At 28.7% G+C, this 16679-nt stretch overlaps 5 protein-coding genes across 13 annotated transcripts; 2 read left to right on the forward strand and 3 right to left on the reverse strand.

Moving 5' to 3' along the window:
* Positions 1 to 104: 104 nt before the first annotated feature.
* LOC103579031 (uncharacterized) lies at positions 105 to 2435 on the reverse strand. The gene is made up of 6 exons (XM_008560323.2): positions 1976 to 2435; positions 1576 to 1905; positions 1146 to 1337; positions 745 to 1071; positions 423 to 682; positions 105 to 360 (listed from the first exon to the last, which is right to left on the reverse strand). The coding sequence occupies exons 1-6, from the start codon at positions 2243 to 2245 to the stop codon at positions 168 to 170; spliced, it is 1572 nt and encodes a 523-aa protein (XP_008558545.1). The 5' UTR covers positions 2246 to 2435; the 3' UTR covers positions 105 to 167.
* Positions 2436 to 2689: 254 nt separating this feature from the next.
* On the forward strand, positions 2690 to 5440 carry LOC103579030 (acylglycerol kinase, mitochondrial). 7 transcript variants are annotated; one of them, XM_053737362.1, is made up of 8 exons: positions 2690 to 2846; positions 3353 to 3565; positions 3654 to 3773; positions 3836 to 4229; positions 4297 to 4412; positions 4692 to 5017; positions 5121 to 5251; positions 5339 to 5440. In XM_053737362.1, the coding sequence occupies exons 2-8, from the start codon at positions 3456 to 3458 to the stop codon at positions 5438 to 5440; spliced, it is 1299 nt and encodes a 432-aa protein (XP_053593337.1). In that variant the 5' UTR covers positions 2690 to 2846; positions 3353 to 3455. The 7 variants fall into 7 exon arrangements, with proteins under 7 accessions (XP_053593337.1, XP_053593338.1, XP_008558542.1 ...); XM_053737363.1 differs by having other exon boundaries at positions 3367 to 3565; XM_008560320.3 differs by lacking the exon at positions 2690 to 2846 and adding an exon at positions 2899 to 3345 and having other exon boundaries at positions 3414 to 3565.
* A 606-nt stretch (positions 5441 to 6046) lies between these two features.
* LOC103579029 (protein croquemort) lies at positions 6047 to 12184 on the reverse strand. 3 transcript variants are annotated; one of them, XM_014442799.2, is made up of 9 exons: positions 10636 to 10743; positions 9437 to 9607; positions 8121 to 8253; positions 7607 to 7770; positions 7391 to 7532; positions 7117 to 7323; positions 6531 to 7037; positions 6385 to 6458; positions 6047 to 6320 (listed from the first exon to the last, which is right to left on the reverse strand). In XM_014442799.2, the coding sequence occupies exons 1-9, from the start codon at positions 10692 to 10694 to the stop codon at positions 6056 to 6058; spliced, it is 1722 nt and encodes a 573-aa protein (XP_014298285.1). In that variant the 5' UTR covers positions 10695 to 10743; the 3' UTR covers positions 6047 to 6055. The 3 variants fall into 3 exon arrangements, with proteins under 3 accessions (XP_014298285.1, XP_014298286.1, XP_008558538.1); XM_014442800.2 differs by lacking the exons at positions 9437 to 9607; positions 10636 to 10743 and adding an exon at positions 11916 to 12184; XM_008560316.3 differs by lacking the exons at positions 9437 to 9607; positions 10636 to 10743 and adding an exon at positions 8480 to 8778.
* A 534-nt stretch (positions 12185 to 12718) lies between these two features.
* On the reverse strand, positions 12719 to 15245 carry LOC103579027 (intraflagellar transport protein 57 homolog). The gene is made up of 8 exons (XM_014442802.2): positions 15157 to 15245; positions 14587 to 14905; positions 14248 to 14526; positions 13999 to 14164; positions 13831 to 13939; positions 13397 to 13593; positions 13184 to 13328; positions 12719 to 13115 (listed from the first exon to the last, which is right to left on the reverse strand). The coding sequence occupies exons 2-8, from the start codon at positions 14742 to 14744 to the stop codon at positions 12946 to 12948; spliced, it is 1224 nt and encodes a 407-aa protein (XP_014298288.1). The 5' UTR covers positions 14745 to 14905; positions 15157 to 15245; the 3' UTR covers positions 12719 to 12945.
* LOC103579028 (protein cornichon homolog 4) lies at positions 14955 to 16534 on the forward strand. The gene is made up of 4 exons (XM_008560313.2): positions 14955 to 15224; positions 15440 to 15508; positions 15886 to 16139; positions 16228 to 16534. The coding sequence occupies exons 1-4, from the start codon at positions 15144 to 15146 to the stop codon at positions 16289 to 16291; spliced, it is 468 nt and encodes a 155-aa protein (XP_008558535.1). The 5' UTR covers positions 14955 to 15143; the 3' UTR covers positions 16292 to 16534.
* Positions 16535 to 16679: the final 145 nt, after the last annotated feature.

Here is a 16679-nt window from a genome sequence, read left to right on the forward strand (position 1 = left end):
CACTTTGTTTTAATTATTCAAATAATCTCGAGCGGTAACTAGTACTTTAAATTACAACGAGTAATTTACAAAAAAAGAACACGGGTTTAATTTACATTTAAGTTATATATACAATTGAATCAGGTATCAAATTATTTTGATTAAATAATATTAATTGTTAAATTAATTTAAATTTGAATAGCAGCTAGATTGTAAGTAGTTTTTATTTTATTCTGTTTATCCCGGAGGATCAACAGACGACGACAGGCAACGCTAGCAGTCATTGCACGATTATCGCCACGTAATATTTGATAATTCGCGCGTAAACTTACGCGTCGTAAGTTATTTGGAGCTACTGGTCTGCCGCCAGCGAATGCGAACCTAAAAAAATTAAAAAATTTTTTTTAGACAAAAGTTTATTGCAATAGACACAAAAATAATACCTGATTTCCCGTCGAGGTCCACGTAGAACAGAGTCAGGAAACGTATTAAGTCTATCATCAGGTGATTTCGAACTAGGACGTACTTTAGCGTATCGTATTTTACTTCTTACAATGATAGGAAGTAACCGTGGTAAAATTTCTTTACTTTCTTCATTGTCTATTGGTCTCAAGTAAGGCAACAATGAGTCTCCATAATGTTCAGTTAACACTTTAAGGTCTGGTAATTTATTATTTGATCTTACTAGAGCGTTAACTGAAAGCTATCAATTAAAACAGTTTGAATATTTGTTGATCAATGACTTTATTTAAATAAAATACTCACTGCGACTTGGTGCCACAGCTTCGAACCCGAAGGTGCCTCGTTCAGAAGATTGTCCAACGACAACAGAGGATCTGACGGCTGAAAAAATACCAACGGCTGGATCCCCACCAGCAGTTCCAAAGCAGTTATTTTTTTTTTATTAATTGTACTTCCAGGTTTGTCGTCTTGCGACAGAACATTTTCTAGCATTGGTAGAAATTTATCTGCAGTCGCTGGCCACCTGAGCATCAGCTTCAATGCACAAGTCTTGAATAATGTTTCTACGTTCGAATCTATGAAACTTTGGCCCAGTAACAGTTCTAGTAATAATTCTGTCAACTTTTCCACCTGAAATTTTAATTGATAATGATAATTAGTAATTAATTATTTAATTAATTGATGTATTTTATAAAAATAAGTACCGAATTTATGTGGTACGGGTACCCAGTTCCAGTGTTTGATGTAATTGCAATAATGAGTTGACACGCACGTGTTGTAACACGTGTGTATTGAGCGTTATTTGAAATTACTGTTGATCTAGCGATCGAAACTAGAATATTTAATATCCCTTCTCCGTCAAAATGATTATTATTCGTACAGTCATTCAGTAAAACCTGTAAATTAAATAAAATAAATAATTAATTAAGTAATCAACCTGGTCCCCAGTATCTTTAAAAATAATTTTTTATAGATTTTTGTCTCAAAAGTGTGATAAATTTTTTTTTTATTGATCCTGATTAAATTGATGGTAACAAGTGAGCTGTTGGACCGGAGTAATGTCAGTTAATTAGAAAGCAAAATGAATTACGATAAATTTTAACGTCAGAATGTTGATATTCAAAACTTCTGTACCTGAAATGTTTTCTTCGATCCATTAAATAAAATTTTCAAGGCGCGTTTAGCGTAAGCATGACGAAACTCGGTATTTTTATCCTCCATAAGTTCATCTTCATCACAGAGAGGTTCGCTGGTTTGCGACAAGTTAACCGGCTCCAAAGCAACGCTGGCAACATCAACAATTTCTTCATGTGGCACAAACACTTGCGCTTCTGTGTGATAAGATGGCATGGGATCTGGCGATCCGTACACTGGGTCAGCATCACAGAGAGTTGTGATAACGGAGTTGATATCAGAGGACAGGAGTTTCTTCCTGCAGCTGTGGCTCAGCCTCGTAACACATTTCTGTAAATTAAATTAAATAAATAAACCAGTCGCGGGAAATAATTTAAAAATTTTAAATATTTATGCTCACGTGCAAAATTTCTCGTAAGCGGTAGGAAGCATCCTCAGCGAGTTTCTTTGACAACGAGTCAGGAAGAGGATGAAGGCCCAGCTCTTCGCCGATCGCGGATATCCAATCAGTACTTAGTACTGCGTATCTACGCTGGTTATTGCCATTGGTTATACTCGTGGTGTTATTGCTCGTACTCGTGGTGGTTGTTGACGAACTATTGTTGTTTTTCGACGCATAGTGATGATTTGTTGACGATGACAGGTTAGCTTGATGAACTATTTCTTTCATTATTATAAATTAAATTATTTTAACTCAACATAACAATATTTAAACACTCACAGAGATATTTAAATAATTATTTTTAACAATTACTTCATTATTATTAACAATTATATTTTTATTTCAACGTTTAGATGACCGTGATCATCAGAAATATCATATACTATATATACAGTTGTACATTACCGTAAATTATTGTGTTTACTTGAAGTATTATCGACTGTTGGATAAAAAACTTTGAATTTTAAAATTTTTATATGCTGATAGCCAAGTTGGCGAGAAACTGACGAGAAACTTGCAGCCGCAACTGGGAACCAAGTTGATCGCCAACAGTTGGTACCTCCAATAGTTGATGGACATTTTCTGAGAAAGTTGGTGGCAAAAGTTGCTTGCAAAAGTTGGTGATCATAAGTTGACGGTAAGTTTACTTTCAATTTCCTCAGAAACTTGCATTCCAGTTGCGGCTCCATACTGCCGCCAACTTTCTGAGAAAGTTGGCGATAACTTGTAACCAAAAGTTGCAAAAGCTGAAGTTGTCGATAACTTGTCGTCAAGTTGGTCGGAAACTAATGAATGACCAACTTTTTCTCGATCAACTCGTGTTATCAGGGTACGTTTAAACTGAAACACCGTATTGCAGTGGCGTCGTGACCTGTGCGAATTTAGCGTCTCATTGAAGGAATTGCGAAATCAAAATGACCTGAATTAATAGATCTACGTTAAGTCCGTATAGGTCCACCAAAATTATCGGTATGTCCCCTATAGTTTTTTTATAAATAATTTTTGAAATTTTGCAAAAAAAAAATTCATTTTAGCATAAAAAACTAAAGACCCATACGGACCTCATGATAAGGAATGCAAAAATGATCAAATTCATTGGTTTCTTTCTGAATGAGATGCTAAAATGAAATTTTTTTTTTGCAAAATTTCAAAAATTATTTATAAAAAAACTATAGGTGACCTAACAATAATTTTGGTGGACCTATACGGACCTAACGTCGACCTATCAATCCAGGTCATTTTGATTTCGCAATTTCTTCGATGAGACGCTAAATTCGCACAGGTAAAATTTTTGAAAAATTAAAAGAAAAGTATTTTACTTACTATTGGTAAAAGTTATTTTTAATAAGCAAAGACACCTGAAGGCTCCATAACCTACAAAAATTAAATACTCTAGATCAAAGTGTAATGTTCGGAGTGACATGAATGCAATACAATAATGTCACGTGTAATTAAATTTTTTAATACAATTAAGAATAATTGGAAGAAATCTGTAGTTGGTGCAGCTGCACTTGCATATGGAGTTTCTTACGCCAATCGAAGTTATCAGTAAGCTTTTTAAAAATTAGGATATTTTTTAGCTGCCTAACTTCACTACTCCACTTATTTATTTATTTAATTGTTTATTTATTTTTAGGGCGAATCTGTTGATGACAGCTTACTGCAAAGAAGCTGTCAAATATGGTGACGAAATTATCCCACCAACTCGAGCACCCCGGCACATTACAATTATTTTGAACCCGGTTGCCAGGAAAAGGTTTGTTAATTAATTAAACACAATAGTTAGTAGGTAATTAATTGAATTTAATTGCTGTGTAGAAAAGCTAAGAAGTTGTTTGAAAAATACTGCGAACCGCTATTTCATTTAGCGGGAATAGCTGTCACGATTCTCCAAACGGAGAAGGAGAGTCAAGCGAGGCAGCTCATTGAAAACTTGAACACTAGTACGGATGGTATTTTAGTTGCTGGAGGTGATGGCACTTTGTTGGATGTCGTTACCGGGTTGATGAGAAAGTGTAACGGCAGTACATTTTGCGCACAGCAAATTCCTATTGGTATTTTGCCACTTGGTGAAGCAAACAGAATAGCTGATTCAATTTTTGGTAGCAAATATGATGAGCTTCCTCACATACGCCAAATGATTGATGCGTCCATGGCCGCGGTTCGCGGTAACACTAAGTCTATTGATGTCGTTAAAGTTGAACCACTTGAGGTATTTGTTTTTTTTATAAACTGCTTGCTAATGATCTAACTTTTTTTTTTTTGTTTTGAATTGACAGCAAGACGAGGATAATTTAATAAAACCTATTTATGCACTAAGTTCTATCGAATTAGGCGCGTGGAGAGACGCTGATTCTAGAAGAAATAAATACTGGTACTGGGGAAGCTTAAGAAGGTATTTCAGTTTTTTTTTTTTTTTTTTTTTTTTTTTTTAAATAATTTACTTATTGGGAACTCGAGTAACTTTAGACCGAGGGTCAAAATTCAATTTAAATCTCATTTTTTTACTCTCACAATAAATTATAACTGAAAAAAAAAAAAGTTATCTGATTTTCAGCCAGATTCAGACCATTATTAGACTTTCGAGGGGTCACGTTAAATCATAATTTTTAAAAATTCTCTTATAAACATTTAAAATTTTGATCAGTAAATTAAATTACAAATTCTGTTGCAGATACGTGACGTATGTATTTAATGGATTTAAAAATGATCTTAATTGGAATTGTAACGCAACAATAAGATACACGGATCCATGCCCCGGTTGCTCAAAATGTTACCAACAATATCAGTCATCCGGACAATCGGATGTTAGATGGTGGCATGTATTTATTCCTAAGAAAATAACTTTTGCTCAAAGTAATCAAGTCGATTACAGCAAAGTCAAAAATGACGACTGTGATAAGTTTAAAGAAACTCATGTTGCGACAACTGAGCTAAGTTTGGTGACAAATAATTTAAATAATTCGCAGTCAGGTCCGCCGGCAGTTAAATTACAAGTCGGTAAGTTATTAGTAAATATTTATTATTAATTATAAACATATGTACAAATACAAATTATAAAAATAATATTAATTAATTAATTAATAAAAATGATTTTTGGAAGGTCCTGAATACATAAATTACTTTGAATTTGTCACTGAAGGATGGAGACGAATTAAAGGTGAAAATAAAGTAATAAAAAATACATTCGAGGCTAAAGAAATTGAATTTCTTCCCGACTCATCAGAAGACTCTGTAAGTATACTTATTAATTTAAAAAATTTGTTTTAATTATTAAAAGTTAATTACTAAATAAAAAAATATTCTGCTTTTTCTTTCCAGAATAAAAAAGAAAATTATTTTTCAATAGATAACGAAGAGTTTGAACTGAGACCGATGAAAATAAAATTAATTCCTAATGCTGTAAAAATATTTTGCCCGTAATTTATGTCAACAATTGATATTGTTTATTTTTTAAAATTTATTTTATAAATATAATTAATTGAGCTATCCTTTAAATAGACTTTAAATATGGTAAAGTATCACTGCCTTTGCTATTTTATTTAAATATTTAAATCTTTAATGAATGATATAATTTTAATATTTTTAAATCTGCTAACAAGTCCGATTGTTATTAATTTAGAGGCACTTAGTATCACCAATACAAGCTTAACTAACTTCAATTAACATTATAAATTATATCTACACTATTTTTTTTAACATCAAAGTATTTTAACAGCTGAATACTTTTCAATATTTTTAAAATTATTTAAACCCACGATTTATACTGAAATTTTTTTTTTCTTAACTCTTACGGCTGTACTCAAATTACGTAAAAAATTTAACGCCAAGGGGAGTCAGAGTTTTTTTACTATTCGTTAGAGTATGGGGAAGAGAGTTTTTAATTTTTAAAAGTAAACATAAAACTTCATAATTAAAAAAAAAAATTTAATTAAATTTGCCCCTATCCTAGATGTTTACGTAATTTAAGTACAGCTCCTTAGCTAAAAATGCGATTTTTCGCTTTTATGATAAAAACTATTATTTTATTATTTAAAATCACCCGTTACTTGACGGAGTATTGACTTCCGTTTTGGGAATGAGCCTTTGATTGTCGTCGGAATTTCTGAACCTTTTTATCAAAAGTCCCGTTCCGATGAATGTTAGTAATAATCCAATGCAAGCTATTCCATAAAAGGTCACGTGTCCCAACAATGGCAGAGTAGCAATAAATTTAATTTGTTTTCCATATGATTCAGTCAAATTCGCCTCCTGTTTGAACCACAGCACAGGCATATAAATACGCGGTATGTTTGTATATATTCTGTAATTAAAATAAAAATAAATTAGCAATCAATTGGTCAATTTATAATCTTAATTTGACTTACGACAAATGTTTTATCGGTTGAATTAATAAATTCAGTTGCAGGCGAGCTTTAACTTGGAGTGGAATTCCGAAATTCTGAATAAAAAATTATATCAGTTTTGCAATTAGATATTTTTTGATTAAAATAATTAATCAATAATAACGTACTGGTTCAATGAGCATAGAAAATTCATGTTTATCTTTCGAGGGTTTTAATCCGTCGACGGCGTTGAGATAACTCGGGTCCGCGAGATAAAAGTGCGGCAAGCTGATAAAAGCGGGAGCGCCAAATTTGCATGATGACACATTGAGCGCACCACTGGGCTGACACTCGACATCTTGACAGTAGCAAGCACGTGATGGCACATTGGTACCATTATCAAGCATCCTTGCAGTAGAAACATATTTTTTACCAACCAAACCTTCGTGTTCTTGCTGCTCGCTGTAGTCCAGGTTCAGTAGAGTGCAAACATCTGGCGCGAAAATATTAACCGACTTATTCTCAGCGTTCGTCGGCCATATGTCACCTAGTGTGCCATTTATTGAGCCACATTCGTGCTTAAATGTCTTTGATTTATTGCTGTAATTCCACTCCTGAAGTATTCCCGTGTTCCACAAACCTGATGATCCCGTCAGCATGTTGAAGGTTCCATCATAAGTTTCTGAATTGTTCCGCTGTAATTTAAAATTTTAATTTATACTATTTATCCCTGCAATTGAAATACCTAATAATAAATTTATTTAATTAACTCACGTTGTAAAACCAACCGAATTTAGAAAGTGGTAAATCTTTAGTTACATTTAATTTGTTAACTAACTCGAGCAATTCATCATGATAGCCATCAAACAATAATTCACGTACTGTCTTAGTAATTGTCTGTGTTTCGTTAAGAATTTTCAGGACACTATTAACTACAAGTAGTGCAAATAATCCTTTGAATCTTAATTTGTATCCTATTGACTGAAATTAGTGTTTAATTTAAATTATTCATTGATTAACTAATTAAAAAAAAACACATGAAACTTACGGCTGCTACTGGATTAATATTTGTCACTTTATCACTTAACGTTCCTTTTGATTTGGATGCTATAAAATGCCATACACGTTTTTGTTGAAATGTTATCGTGTCATTTTCATTCCACACTTGGTTTACTTTATAGTCTACTTCACTGCAAATTAAATTAGTAAAATAAATAAATCATGCGATATATTTATAGTTAAATGGACGTTTATAAAAAATTACCTGAAGACATAAGGACCCATTTCATTGAAATGAGGTTTGTATTTAGATTGTAATGAAAAGTCTTTAGGGTTCGTCCAATTAAATAGATAAATTTCTAAGTACATCGGAATAGGTGTTTTTTCCCACATGGTGTAGCTTTGTGATGTTGGAGATAGGACAAGCTCCTGTGGGAACATCGAATGATTTTTATTGAGAAAACTTGTAATAATTTTATTGTATTATCCCAAGTAGCAAACTGTTTTAAGATACTATAAGATAACAATTTTAAGGCTGTTCGAGATATCGATAATGCATCAAAATGACTTTTTTAAGATGGAAAAAAGAAGACAAATTTCCTACGATTCTTAAAACTATGACTGTGATATTTAGTCGTGATATCAACATCTAGGTCTTATTGATATGAAAAACACTGGCTTTGAGACAAAATAAAATCGTGTTATGGTTTTAAAAGACATCTTAAAGTTGTCTCAGTGCTACTTGGGATTTTATTAAAATAATTAGTATGAATACTGACTTTAAAAAGTATTTTATAAAAAATGGAATTCCATAGGAGGGCAGCAGTTATCCCAGAACAAATAGCAACACAAGCAACCCCGAAGATGATCGACAATTTAAGATTAGAAATCCCCATTTTTTTTGGCTGCTGTCTGCAACAAAAATAAATAAATTTTTCTTTAATAAAATTAATAATTAACTTGTGGATTTAAAAATGAGCGCGCAAATATTTTATTTTGTTTATTTAAAAATAAAAAACTTGAGTCTGTTGCTATCACTGTCGAATTTTTTTTTAAATTTCTTCTTAATTACGAGAGATATTTTTAATTAATCCTAATTGATTTAAAAAATAATTAAATTAAAATTAAAATTTCTTACAATAAAGGTGTCGTTTCATCTTCTAACCTCATTGAAACTGATTCAATTGACATATTTACAATAAATTATGTACAATAATTATATATGTAATTAAATAAAATATTTATCATAACTACGAATTTAAATAATCATAAAAAATATTAGGAAACACTTTTTTTATTAACATAACAGTCATCTGAGTGTCTCCATTTTTGAGATAAAACTCCAACTGATACTTTTTACGCACACGTAGATGTAAACACACATATATATCTCTATATATATGTGTATACAAACATCGCATGTAATTACACTTGAATTTTTATTGTCATTCCTTGAAGTTATAAATAATTAAAATTTCTTCTTCGAAATTTCATTATTTTTGAGAGATTTCATAAGATTAAATAAATTATATACATATTTATATATTTTAAATATATAATCTATGAAAAATCTAGTACGAATCAGTGACCTAATTATCAAAAATATTTCAGCCTGTAATGATTATAAAAAAAATTTCCTGATTTAATCACATGACCTTGACTTTTCTCTTCTCGTACGTCATATATATTTATATACATATATATATACACATATACAATACATGTATATGAAAACTTTAGATTGTCATTGGTCAGTTAATTTAAATTTGAATTCCTATTGTTACTCCATTCGTTATTATTTTAAATAAATATATAAATATAAATAAGTACTCGTTATTGTTATTTTTATTTTACTTATATAAGTATAATGATATATATTATATATAATAATATGTTTTGAACAAAAATGTATCATGATTACGATTAATTTTTGTTTTCATTGTTACACAAAAGTCAAAAGGGTCAAAAGTATTTCAATTTAAAAAATTGTTTTTATTTTATAAAAATTTAAGAATGGCGGGCTTATATTATTTATAATTCTAAAATTATTATATAACTATTATAATTATTATTAATAATAATTATTAAGTCTTACCGACTTTGCAATCCACTTTTAGTTATTTTATTATCATCTGAATTTTCTAACTTTGTGTCAACAGTCTCTTGATTTTTAAAACTACTTTCGTCATTACGATCTTCATCACTCATTTCACTTGATAATGTAAGTAATTTTTCACTGACTTCAATTACTTTTCCTCTGTACTCGCTATATATTAAATTTTTCCTTTTTTTAATAACTGAGTGAAGTAAATGTTAGAAATTAATATCTACTCAATTTTATTTCTTCTGTGGACGTAAAAAGTAAATATATGATGCAAAATGACTAATTTCAATGAATATTTATGTATTTTAATTTATGATAAAGGTGATATATATTATATTTAAGAAAGATTCCCAATAAGACTAAATTTTAAATCATACGACTTGATTTTTATTCCAATGATTACATTTTATACTTTTTTCCGATTAAATTTTAGATAACTTTTTTTTATGATAACATCATCGTATACAATTATGTATATCTAAATATATATGTGTGTATATATGTTTGTAATTTAAAACTGAAAATTAGAATCTACCTAATTTTATTTATTTTACCTCTTATCAGCAATAAAAATAATCACTAAAATAGTTTAAAAACTAAAGGTCTGCAAATAGTTCGAATTCAAATTTTTCGGATTATTCGTAAGTTTTCAAATTATTTGAAAATTTTTAAATTAATTGTAAATTTTTGAATTATCCCAAAATTTTTTTTGAATGAGTTAGAATTGTATTATTTTTTGAAAAAATTCAAATTTTTGTCAGAGGTACGTAGAACTCAGAGACGAATCTATGAAAAATTTTATCTGTTAAATAAAAAATAGAATACTTGAAAGCTGATTAAAATTTTTTCGATTCAAATCGAATTTGAAAATTTTCAAATTATTCGTAACTTTTCAAATTTCGAATCGAATCGAGAAAATTCTAACACGATTCGCACATTCCTCTTAAAAACGAAATTTATTAAAAACTACGTGATAATTTTTTTTTTATAAACTTCAATTTTAAAATGAATTTCTTCTGTTCCAATTAGAATTGATGAATATTTTAAATAGTTTGATTTAGAAGTCAAATTAAATTGATTCATTGACTTTCATCTTGAATTGTTAGTACGATGCAATGATGGCGGGAATAAATAAATTTAAAATAAAATAAAAAAGCTCTACTGTAAAAAAATGACAATAAATATCTCACTGCATCGGTACAAAATCCACGTCATCTTGGTATTCATTATCCATTCCCCGTTGTATCATTCTTGTCGCATAATTTTATTTATATAATATACTTATAATAAATATCAAAAAGATAAAATTCCATGAATTATATTGAACTATAAACACCGATAATTACATATCCTAATTATTTTAGCTCACATTATTTAATTTTAAATTAATTCCGTTATCTGACTCATTATTTCGGTCCCGATCAATATCTATTTATTATTTTATTGAAAACGTTGATTCGAATCGTAGGTAAAGATATGACTGATGGACTAGATGATGCTGCGTAATGATTTGCGTGATTTAATCAATATAGAAGTTGGTGATAATAATAAAGGACATTGATTTAAATATCAGTCAGCAATCGCGCGTACAAAGTTCATAATTACATGTATCATGATCATGAACCTTTTTGATTATTATATTTTATAAAGATAACATTTAATTAAAATTCATTATTTTTTTTTTCTATTGATCGAGTCATTACTCATTTTTTCAATGACTCAGTTTTTGAAATCCCGTGGGTGGTTTATGATAATGAGTTGTTTTGATATTGAGACACTCATTTAATTATGCATAATTTATGTTTTTATTTATTTTGTAAACAATTTATTTTATTATACTTTTATGAGCTCTTACCATTGGTAATAGTTTCCATTTAAATCTACGTAATAATTATTGGAAATTATATATTTAATACGTAAATTAAATGACCCAGACATTTTTATGTCAAAGGTCGACTAGTTCATTAAATGATAAAATAAAATTCTCATTTCTACTTTATAAAATTTAGTTTAAGATATAAATGAAATAATTATTACATTGATATAAATAATTATACAATAGTAATTAAAATTAAGTTATAAGATTTTGAATAGTGAGAGTTATATTTTATTCATTTTAAAAAGTGAAAGTGTCGAAGAAATTCACGGCTAATGATTTTTATACTTTCCAATCATTATAAAATCTATCACTCATAATAATTAAATGTAATCTTATAAAATAATTAAAAACTAATAAGTTTTACATGAGTGTTAGAGTAGCAGACATCAGAAAAATTTAAAATTATTAATTAATAAAGTAAGTAATTAATAAAATAAAATTTTGAAAAAATGCGCATTCAAAAAATTTCGAAATTAATAAGTGCATTTTTTTTTAATTATTTACTCTGTTTATTTATAATTTTTAATTTGTCTGTTTGCTGCAATCACTCGTAAGTTTTACCGTAAATTTAAAAATTTAAAAAGTACTTACTAGTATTTTTGCTTGATTAAATACTGTTTTTAAATATTGTTTTCTTGTACTTGTTAATTAGTATCATTGATAATTATTTAATTAACTATACAACTGACGTTCAATGCACTTTTGTACGACGATTGTTAATTTATTTACTGATATGTAACTTTACAAGGAAAACCGGTACTGTAATAAACCCGATAGCAGAATAATATATACATATATTTATATATATGTATTGTATGAGGCCGTCGCGGTTTAAGCGAACGAACGAGACTGACGGTTAAATACTTAGCCTCACGTGGTAACTATGCACTGTCAGTTCATGCGAGTTTAAAGTAAAAAATCTGGTGGGGAGCTAACAGTTCATGGATCACATTTTTTAAATAATAAATTTTTATATCATACTCTTACTCATCCTTTCTTAAGTTACATACTCGATGTTTGTATCGATTGTATTACTTTCTAGTGTTAATTAAACAATAAAATATATCTTTGAACCCGATCATCGAAACTCTACTTGAAGAATTTAATTTTTAAGGTCAACTGATAACAAATTAATTTAATGAAAAGAGATTTTAAAATATATATCATTTAAACTAAAATAAAATTAATTAATACGCGTAAATATTTTTATTTTTTTTTAGGTCAAAGTATTGTAGTTAATTGCAAAAAAATGAATTTTTAGTTACAATTTAAAGTACAGAATTCAAGTAAATCTTTTTTGAACGAGTTCGGATAAAAGGAATATTCTTTACTAATGATGTCGCGTCATTAGGGAATACATGAATAAACAGAGAGCATCATTGAGTTGAATAAAAATATAGTTGAGAATTTTTTTTTAAATAAAAAAAAATTAAATAGATTTTTTTGAATAACGTGCAAGAATAATTTATTAAAGTGATGATTAAAATAAATATCTTTAAATAAAATAATTGTAGGAAGTATTTGGTAGTAATTATATATAAGACTAGTTTGTAGGCTGGCTTTACCTGAGTACCAGTTAATGGACGGACATATTTTTTTAAAAAATAATAATTTAAAATGTTTATTTGATTATCAATGTATTGGTGGTATTGTTCATGTCCTCTTGCATCTGAGCCCTGTCACGGATTTTCGTGCACATCAGCGTGTACTCGAGCACCCCGACCCTGACGTTCATTTCCGCTATCTCGGATTTCAATTTGGTGATGGTTTTTTTAATGTTTATAAGAGGCGCTGGTGATAATTTTTAAAAATTAATCTATGATTATAAAAGACTTTTAGAAAATATTTTAAATTCTTACTTCCGTCAGTCATACTGGAGCCACGTTCGTCCATTTCTTTCTTCACTTGCTCCAGTTCATCGGTCAATTTATTTAATGTACGTGTGCGCTCCGTTACTCCACCGCTTACATCACGATAATGTTCTTTTATTTTTAATAACTCGTCCTGAAAAATTTTTTTGTTAATGACAAAGAATTTTTCAGTTTTCTGCAGAGTAAATTTATAAAAATTACTTGAAGAATTCTGAATTCATTTAGAGTAGGCTCCAATTGTTTATTCAGATACATTTCCCGCATTTTTATTTTGTCCAACGTGTTACCGATGTCCGTGTGTAATTTATCTAATTGATTCTTTGTACCATTCAAACCAGTTGATATATTTGCTTTTAGCTGTTTCATTTGTTCTAGATGCGATCTCCAATCTCTGGAATCTAAAATAAAATTTTCCATGCCGAAATTTAAACTAAATTAAAATTTTCTAAGCTCTACTTTGAGTTGCATAAAATTTTTTTAGGTCCCGAAATTTTATTAAAAAAAAAAAAAATACTATGGCAGAAAATAGATCGATTTAATTGTCGGCTTCTTTCAATAAAATTTAACGACTTCGAAGTGATTTCGGCCAAATATTTTTACCCGAGATTTTATTGCTTATTTTCAAAATAAACTACCAGTTTTTATAGTGACTTTTAGCTGAGGAAGAACACGTTCCAGCTCAAGCTTCCACTCTTCAGCATCTGTTTGAGATTCCAATATATTGTCCGGCTTCTGCACGTCTTCCTAAATTTAAAAAAATATCCAGTACTTCAAATAGACAAATATATTTTTACAAAAATTACCATTGTCTTGCCATACAGCTTAGTAATGTCATCAATGTGTAGTATGTCATCATCCTCGTCATCATAGTCAGCCATCATTTCTTCCTCAACTTTTTCTAAAATCAATTCAGCCTCATCGTCTTCTATTTCTGGCTCCTGATCCGGCTCATCCGCTGGAATTTCAGCTCTAAAAATAATCAAATATATATTATTATATTTACATTTTTAAAAAACTAAATATTTAATTCACAATTTAAAAGTATCACATACTTTTTCCATTTGAATTTCGATACTTTTATCGCCTGATCCGCTAAATTGTCCAGCACATAAATAGCATGTTCACCAACACCCTGCTTTAATTTATTCGGCGGAAACTCAACGGCAGCTACTTCTTTGACATGATCCAAGATCAATGCTATCGTAGCATTAGGGTCGTCTGATTCTTGGGGTTGTTCAAAATTTTTACCAGCTTTTCTTACCAACCAGGCAGCTAACGATGAAAATAAATAAAACTGCTCGCCAGGATTTGTTGGTATCACAAAATAATGCCTATTTAAACCAATATAAATGTATTTATAAATATAATAATTAAAATAAATAATAAATTACCTATTAATTGGTTTCATTTTTAATTCTTGAACAAATTCATTGTCATAATTTAATATTTTTAATTTTTCTATCAAATCTTCCATGCGTACATTACTAATATATGACGCTGACGGTGCATCATTATCATCAACAATTATTTTAGCTGAATCACGAAACATATTGATATTAATTATGTCTGGTATATTAGTAAATTAAATAAATTTGTTTAATGAAAATAAATATTTTTGACATGACAGTGACTGTCATCAATTATAATTCATCCAAATTGATAACTTGCTATATGAAATGTATCATAAATCATCATTCGATCACAACAAACCTAGAAACAATAATATTTTAAATGTTGGCAATGATTTGTCTCAATTAAACAGTCGGTACAATCGTCGGCATATTCTGATGTTAACTGACGTTAATAAAATAAGGGTGTAAATATAAAGTGATGTGATTAAAAGAAAAGAAATTTTAAAATAATAAATTTAGTTATTTGTAGGAAATAATATAGATATATATTAAATATATGATTAATATTTGAAAGTTGAAAATTAATCGAAATTAAAATGACTTTTTTACCTGAGTCACTTCTGTTTGCAGTCGCGCTTCTGGATACTGGAGCTGTACTTTTTTTGCTGGTGTATTTTGTATCCTTTTTTGATTGTTAATTTAATATTCATTATTAATTAATTATTATTGGTAATTAAGTACTTTTTTTTAATTGTTTCGAGTATGAGTTCTTTTAGGTTAGTGAATTAAAAAACTCTAGTGACTTTTAGAGTTTTTTTTTATTTATTTTGAATTTTATAAAAGCGCGCGCAATTTTGAATATTTAAAATTGTTTTTTCTTAACGAGTTATAGGTAATTGCATTGTCTGATCTTGAGTGTGATTATTTGAATGCACGACAATGTTGTTCGAGATTAAATAAGGTATTGATTTATTATTAATTATTTAAATTAAGCGCGCGGTATTGATAATTCATATATTTATTGACATTATGATAAAACGTATGCATAAGAAAGGGCGGTAGGGTAAAATTGGCTTGAAAAATTTTAAAATATTCATTGTTATAGAATATTACTTTTAAAAAAAAATTTTCCATTTTGCCTCCACTTTCCTACTTCAAGTTAATAAATTTCGATTTATAAAAAGTAGACTTTTATTTGTAATTATTTAAACAAAATCGTTTATATTAATTAATACATGAATTTGTCTGAAGTCTGGTCAAACTCATGAATTAGAAACACAGCCGACTTTTAATTAAAACAATAAGTTATAAATAATAATAATTTATTTTTATTTCCAGTGGATAATACCAAAGATATTTGCTCATAGTTTTTTGGATTTTTTGATGTTGATACACGGACAGTGGTTACTTGCACTAGTAAATCTTCCAATGACCATGTGGCTGTGTTATGAATATTTTACAATACCCCGAGGTAACCTTGGTGTCTTTGATCCTACTGAAATACACAACAGAGGTCAACTAAAAAAACATAATCGAGACTGTATGATTTACCTTGGATATAATCTTATATTCTTTTTCATCTATCTTTACTGGTAAGTTACCTTCACATTAAACTTTATCCTCCCTCTGTAATTAATAATTTATTGTCATTAATAACACTAAAATTATTTTTAATTACAGCTTGATAATAGCGCTACTAAGAGGCGATCCCCTAAACAGAAAAGATGATGATGTCATCATCTAGAGTAGAAAAATTAATCAAGTGAATTCTTTTTATGAATTTTTGAAATTATAAATCACCTTGTCGTCGAAATAACTATACCACCATATTTGTATTTCATATTTTTCGTCCGTGCATCTTCATAAACTAACAAAAATTTATAATTATTTAGCTAGTAAATAAATATAATTTATTCGAATAATAACTAAATGTCTACAATTATAAAATTTGAGTTACTAAAAATATTTATACTGATATTGAATAATATTTATATTTCTAGTCCTATTGATTAAATAAAATTCATAAATATATATTTTATTTTAAATCCTCAACACGACAAGTTAATTAACTCATAATTAATCACAACTTCACTGGCATTAAATTTATTTATTAACTTTCTATTTAAATCTAC

The sequence above is a fragment of the Microplitis demolitor genome, chromosome 3, assembly GCF_026212275.2.
Source record: "Microplitis demolitor isolate Queensland-Clemson2020A chromosome 3, iyMicDemo2.1a, whole genome shotgun sequence".
Taxonomy (NCBI): domain Eukaryota; kingdom Metazoa; phylum Arthropoda; class Insecta; order Hymenoptera; family Braconidae; genus Microplitis; species Microplitis demolitor.

Bases quoted from the DNA above. Each gene is read 5' to 3' on its own strand.
- LOC103579031 (XM_008560323.2), bottom strand. From the start codon at position 2,245: ATGAAAGAAATAGTTCATCAAGCTAACCTGTCATCGTCAACAAATCAT. The intron at 1,072-1,145 runs GTACTTATTTTT...TTAAAATTTCAG, and splicing joins ACCCGTACCACATAAATTCG to GTGGAAAAGTTGACAGAATT. The intron at 683-744 runs GTGAGTATTTTA...TTTAATTGATAG, and splicing joins AGCTGTGGCACCAAGTCGCA to CTTTCAGTTAACGCTCTAGT.
- LOC103579030 (XM_053737362.1), top strand. From the start codon at position 3,456: ATGTCACGTGTAATTAAATTTTTTAATACAATTAAGAATAATTGGAAG. The intron at 3,774-3,835 runs GTTTGTTAATTA...ATTGCTGTGTAG, and splicing joins AACCCGGTTGCCAGGAAAAG to AAAAGCTAAGAAGTTGTTTG. The intron at 5,018-5,120 runs GTAAGTTATTAG...GATTTTTGGAAG, and splicing joins GGCAGTTAAATTACAAGTCG to GTCCTGAATACATAAATTAC.
- LOC103579029 (XM_014442799.2), bottom strand. From the start codon at position 10,694: ATGATACAACGGGGAATGGATAATGAATACCAAGATGACGTGGATTTT. The intron at 7,533-7,606 runs GTAATTTTTTAT...TTTAATTTGCAG, and splicing joins ATGGGTCCTTATGTCTTCAG to TGAAGTAGACTATAAAGTAA. The intron at 6,459-6,530 runs GTACGTTATTAT...TTTTTTATTCAG, and splicing joins TTTCTATGCTCATTGAACCA to AATTTCGGAATTCCACTCCA.
- LOC103579027 (XM_014442802.2), bottom strand. From the start codon at position 14,744: ATGTTTCGTGATTCAGCTAAAATAATTGTTGATGATAATGATGCACCG. The intron at 14,165-14,247 runs GTATGTGATACT...GATTATTTTTAG, and splicing joins TCGAAATTCAAATGGAAAAA to AGCTGAAATTCCAGCGGATG. The intron at 13,940-13,998 runs GTAATTTTTGTA...TTTTAAATTTAG, and splicing joins AGCTGTATGGCAAGACAATG to GAAGACGTGCAGAAGCCGGA.
- LOC103579028 (XM_008560313.2), top strand. From the start codon at position 15,144: ATGACTTTTTTACCTGAGTCACTTCTGTTTGCAGTCGCGCTTCTGGAT. The intron at 15,509-15,885 runs GTATTGATTTAT...TTTTATTTCCAG, and splicing joins GTTGTTCGAGATTAAATAAG to TGGATAATACCAAAGATATT. The intron at 16,140-16,227 runs GTAAGTTACCTT...TTTTAATTACAG, and splicing joins TTTTTCATCTATCTTTACTG to CTTGATAATAGCGCTACTAA.